At 41.1% G+C, this 5100-nt stretch overlaps 1 protein-coding gene across 3 annotated transcripts in view; it reads left to right on the forward strand.

Annotated features, from left to right (window-relative positions):
- The window catches only part of mtmr4 (myotubularin related protein 4), a 28708-nt gene that overhangs the window by 11957 nt on the left and 11651 nt on the right, over positions 1-5100 (forward strand). For 2 of the 3 annotated variants that reach the window (XM_019895135.1, XM_019895133.1), the window contains exons 4-10: positions 1074-1103; positions 1505-1587; positions 1841-2007; positions 2142-2238; positions 3323-3436; positions 3506-3705; positions 4269-4397. In XM_019895135.1, the coding sequence (XP_019750694.1) occupies positions 1074-1103; positions 1505-1587; positions 1841-2007; positions 2142-2238; positions 3323-3436; positions 3506-3705; positions 4269-4397 (820 nt within the window). The remainder of the gene's footprint in view (positions 1-1073; positions 1104-1504; positions 1588-1840; positions 2008-2141; positions 2239-3322; positions 3437-3505; positions 3706-4268; positions 4398-5100) is intronic. The other variant, XM_019895134.1, reaches the window with a different exon arrangement.

A 5100-nucleotide genomic window follows, 5' to 3' on the forward strand; every position in this document is an offset into this window, starting at 1 on the left:
CTCCAAAAAAACTGTATATGCACACACACACACACACACTCACACACAAATATCTATAATTGCTTGGTGGAATTATGTTGGGGTGTTTAATAAATTAAAGTCGTAGAATGTAATTGTAGCCCTTTCATGATAAAATACATCTGTACACACTGGACCCATGCACATTCGTGGTTCAGCACCCGTAGATGTGTGTATTCAAATTTTTGTTTCCAATTGTTGCAAATTGTTTATTTGGGATTGCACCAAGCACAGGTGTAAACCCATTGCTTAGCAGTGCTTTTAGAAGAATTTTGTGAGGAGGGTGCTTTTTTTTTCCTCTCTAATGCATTTCAATGGGCGTCAGTTATATGCAATGTTTTGCTATTTACAGGCCTTTCTCCATGAATAGCAGGGGTCCGCTGTGTGGCTCTCTGAGATAAAAGCTTGGAATTATATTTGTTTTTTTTTCTTTTCCCCCCTTCCTGTGTGCACGTGTGTTTGGATTCAGCAATCATGGGTGTGTGAATGTCACCAATTGAAGCAGTTGTCCCACTTGGTAGTACAAAATTGGAATTGTCACTTGAACCATGCATTATAAATCCCCCCTTTAAAACATCCTGACTACATTAAACTTCTCCTTCACGAATCCTTGACACATTTGCCAGAAACACTGTCATTTTTAGAACAGATGGCAAGGACAAAAAAAAATCAGACGCCCACAATGTCCATCATACTGACTGGCCACTTTAACTCTTACAGCAGTGACAAACACTTGCTTTAATTTCAACAATCAATGACCTCTCCTCCACACTCCCATTCACAGGTTATTCTCATTCTTTCAAGCTGTTTTGTTGCCCTTTGCTCCTGTCCATGTTTGTCTATCCCTCCATGATTTCAATTTGGCAAGGTCATGTGGTCACGCGGCAAGTAGCACACTGCGTCATGCGCTCTGTTATCTGGCATCCTTCAAACTCATGTTTTCTTTCCCTTTTAACTTGTCATTCCTTATTTTTCCCTGGTTTTAATTAATTTTCCATTTCCTCTTGTCTTGTGTCCTCCGTCTCTGTGTGCTCCATGTTGTTGCTGTGCTTTAGACCTACCCAGATGTGGACAATGAAATATCTGTGAGTACCTCGTGTTAAAGCACCCCTTGCCCAAAAAGTGGCACGCTTTCCGTTACAATGCAAGGATGCATTGCATCTTGTATACATATAAAACACTGACATGCTACAGTTTCCCGCGACACTGCTCGGTTATTGTGCAGGAAATTCAGACAGATTTGGGACAACGCAAGCACCTTCCTTCATGACACACATTTATTATTTAAGCGTCTTGTTGTTCCTTTGGGCAAAGTCAGGTCTATACTTGCTGCTTTGTGTGATGGAGGCCTTGAAAGTGTGATGGAAAAGGCCTTGCTTGGATTGGTCTATTCCCGACCTGAGGGTGGTCATCTCAGTCGCTGTGCTTTGTTCTCTGTCAGCGGTCTGCCAGGTCCATTACACATGCACTTTGTCTCCCCCTACAGGTGCCCCTCAGGCTGATCGAGAGCGTGGAGAGCAGAGACATGGCCCAGCTGCACATTATCTGCAAAGACTCCAAAGTTGTCAGGTAAACAGAAGAATATATGGAGGACATTAGATGATGGGGAAATATTTTGGATCCCGTTGCCTTGTTATAAGACATCTCTTTTGGGTATTTATAGAATAATTGCTACTAAGTGCCTCTTGCTAACTTGCCACTTTCTATCAATTAATCAGATGTGCTAGTGATGTCGTTATCTGAAGGCTTCAATTTAAGTGGGTATGTGATACAATGAATATCAAACACTTGCCGGAGGCTTCACATTTCTTATGTATTGTAGGTGCCACTTCACCACATTCAAGCAGTGTCAGGAGTGGGTCAAGCGTCTGAGCAGGGCCATAGCTCACCCATCACGGCTCGAAGACCTCTTTGCCCTGGCCTATCATGCATGGTGTCTGGGAGGCAGTGCTGATGATGAGGATCAGCATGTTCATCTGTGTCGCCCAGGTCTGTACAAGCGCACACATTCAGACACATCGCAATCGTAAATGATAATGTTCTTTTTATAACGCGTTTAGACAATATGACCTTAGAAAGGGCTATTTTCCCCCCTGAAGTATGTGTCTTCAATTTGTCTGCAGGTGATCACGTGCGTCAGAGAATGGAGATGGAGGTTAAAAGAATGGGCTTTGACACGCAAAACATCTGGAGGGTATCATCCATTAATTGCAACTACAAGTATGTCACATATGTTGCATCCATAAATAGCATGTCATCTCTCATCGTGTTAAATAACAGCATGAGAGTTAAAATGAGTGGTTTGTTTCGCTATTTATGGACATTCAATGTTTGTGACTGCCGTGTGCTGTTCTGTAAAGGGGTCAATTTTTTTTTTTTTTGTATGATCCCGAAACATGATGTCTACTGTGATTAAATGTTTTCATTTTTTTATAATTCCCTGTGACAAGTTTAGCATCTTAGATTGCTAATATGGTGTTGACGTGATACAAAGTAAATGTGGATGTGCAAGCGAGCCCGCTGCTTAACTCCCCTTTATAAAACACAAGCAGTCAGGATGACTTCGACAGTTCAGCATTTTTTTTTTCTGTTACTTTTCGTCTTCTGTGAATGAATTAGTCCTGACAGTCACCACTTTCCAATCCATTCCCTCTGAGTGGCTTTTAAACTGGCTGCATTCATTCGGGAAGCCTGTCATTTGCTTCAGCGACAAGCAACATGCAATTCACCTCACATCGTTTGCTTACAGTATCATGGCTATGACTGTGGGAGTGGAGGCAAGATGGTCCCTTAAACTATTTGTGACTGTATCCACTTGTTGGACTCGTCTAGCCTGCTTATGACAAAAGCATTGCTGAGTTGCCACCTTTAACCAAGTCTAGTCTTTAACACACATACATAAATGTCATTCCTATATGCGGCAATTAAAATAAAACGGTTTGAGTGTAACAGTACAAGAATGCCACATCACCGTAAGAGAGACCATATTATATTCATCTCCTCAGGCATGTACAGTGTCTTTATACAAACAGGACAATGTGTGAATTAAACAAGCCATGGCTTGCTGAGCCACATGATTCAGCACAGTGTTTGAGTGTCTCTTCCCTCCCCCTCTGACAGCTTTAACTGGTGATTTAACATTTATTAAAAAAGTAAACTTTTGGCAACAAAATATGTTAATGGAAATGCATGTTTTTCTGCTGTTTCTTTTTTTTCCCCCCCTTGAGTTTAATCACAAGTGGCTGCCCACTCAAGCTCTTTTGTTGTATAATATGAAGTTTCAAACTACATTTTGTGTCTTCAGGCTGTGCTCCAGTTACCCACAGAAGTTTCTCGTTCCAATATGGATAACTGACAAAGAGCTAGAGAGTGTGGCTTCCTTCAGATCCTGGAAGAGGATTCCCGTAGTGGTCTACAGGTCAGTTAGTTAATCTGCGATTTACGTTTTCAGGGACCATGATTTTATGACCCCAATCTTGATTTGCAGACACCAGAAGAACGGGGCAGTGATTGCACGCTGCAGCCAGCCTGAGATCAGCTGGTGGGGCTGGAGAAATACAGATGATGAGTACCTGGTGACATCCATTGCCAAAGCTTGTCAAATGGATTCAGGAGCCAAGGGTACTTGTGGTGCACCTGCCTGCCAGCCACGTGGAGAAGCGCCCGACTCATCTGACAGTGATTTTGGTAAAGTGTCATTATTTACAGCTGTATATTCTGCCAACCCAGCATGATTTGACTATTTTATTTGACAAGAAGGCAAACCCGCGCCACAATCAATTCATTCAGTGATTATTCAACAAGCTAGTTTGTTTATATTTCCATACATATACCAGACAGAAGCGTGAGGAAGATTCTCAATATTTAACCATTATTGAAACAGCTTATCCTCATGAGGGTCAGAGGCGTGAGTAATTTAAAAGCAGCCTCAATTTATACCAACTAGTAATTGATTAAATGCATTATTCAATGTGTATATACTGTTGTGATTGTATTTATTTTGCATTTAATTTTATTAGCTGGGGGGTTTATTTCTGCTGGCCAACAGTTTATATGGTCAACCTGATCTCCACCCCCCACCCCCTTAACTCGTTCCCAGCAATCATTCCCAACAGCACACATGAATTTTCAGTATTCTCCTAAATGTCCCCTGCGACTTCCTTGTTCTCCCTTCCTCTGACTGCCGATTGCATCCAATAACACCGTCTGCTAATAATAACGCAAATGGTGTCTTTGTCTTGTGTCATCAGACTCTTCACTGACCGGTAGCTCAGGCTGTGATGACAACACTGTGCGACAGAAGCTGCTGATTCTGGATGCTCGCTCGTACACTGCTGCAGTGGCCAACCGTGCAAAAGGTGGAGGCTGTGAGTGTGAAGGTTAGTGCTATTAATTGATCAAATTACTCACTGTGCCTGCCACATTCAGCACCGCGATTGTTAAAAGGGGGACATGTCACTGTTCAGGTGGCCTCTAAGAAATAAAACGCAGTCCAATCAAGGAAGCTGTTGTCTTTAATTTGATTATTATTTTTAAGTTGTTATTAAGCAATAACAAACATAATCACTAAGTTTCAAGTGTCAAATTTTGACCTTTAAATATCTAGTAACTCTCTCTAGTACAGAGTAAAAAAATTAAATAATAATTGAACTTGACCCTTTCTTTCTCTGTCAGTGTGCAGAAAAACTAAACACTTTCGCAGATTTCCTTAAGATTGTGGCATGCGTTAAGTGTAGGTCGATTTCTAATTTGTTTCAGTCAAGTAGTTAGGCTCTACTGCAGGGGTGTCAAAGTCAAATGGACGGAGGGCCAGATAAAAATTTTTGCTGCAAGCCGAGGGCCGGACTGATCGAATGTTCATTGAAAATTTTAAAAATAACCACATATTGTTTATTGAACCAAATTTAATTGACCGAAAACCTAACAAATACATTCCAATACGGTCAGATAAATAAAGCAACATTTTTTTATGGCTATGTCAGTAAACTTTAATTTTCAACAGGCACAAAAAAATTTCCTTTGTATAAAAATACCGATAACATGAATGAAAGAAGCCGATATTATTCAAGGCACTATCACTAG

Source organism: Hippocampus comes, unplaced genomic scaffold (assembly GCF_001891065.2).
Source record: "Hippocampus comes isolate QL1 unplaced genomic scaffold, H_comes_QL1_v1.1 scaffold177, whole genome shotgun sequence".
Taxonomy (NCBI): domain Eukaryota; kingdom Metazoa; phylum Chordata; class Actinopteri; order Syngnathiformes; family Syngnathidae; genus Hippocampus; species Hippocampus comes.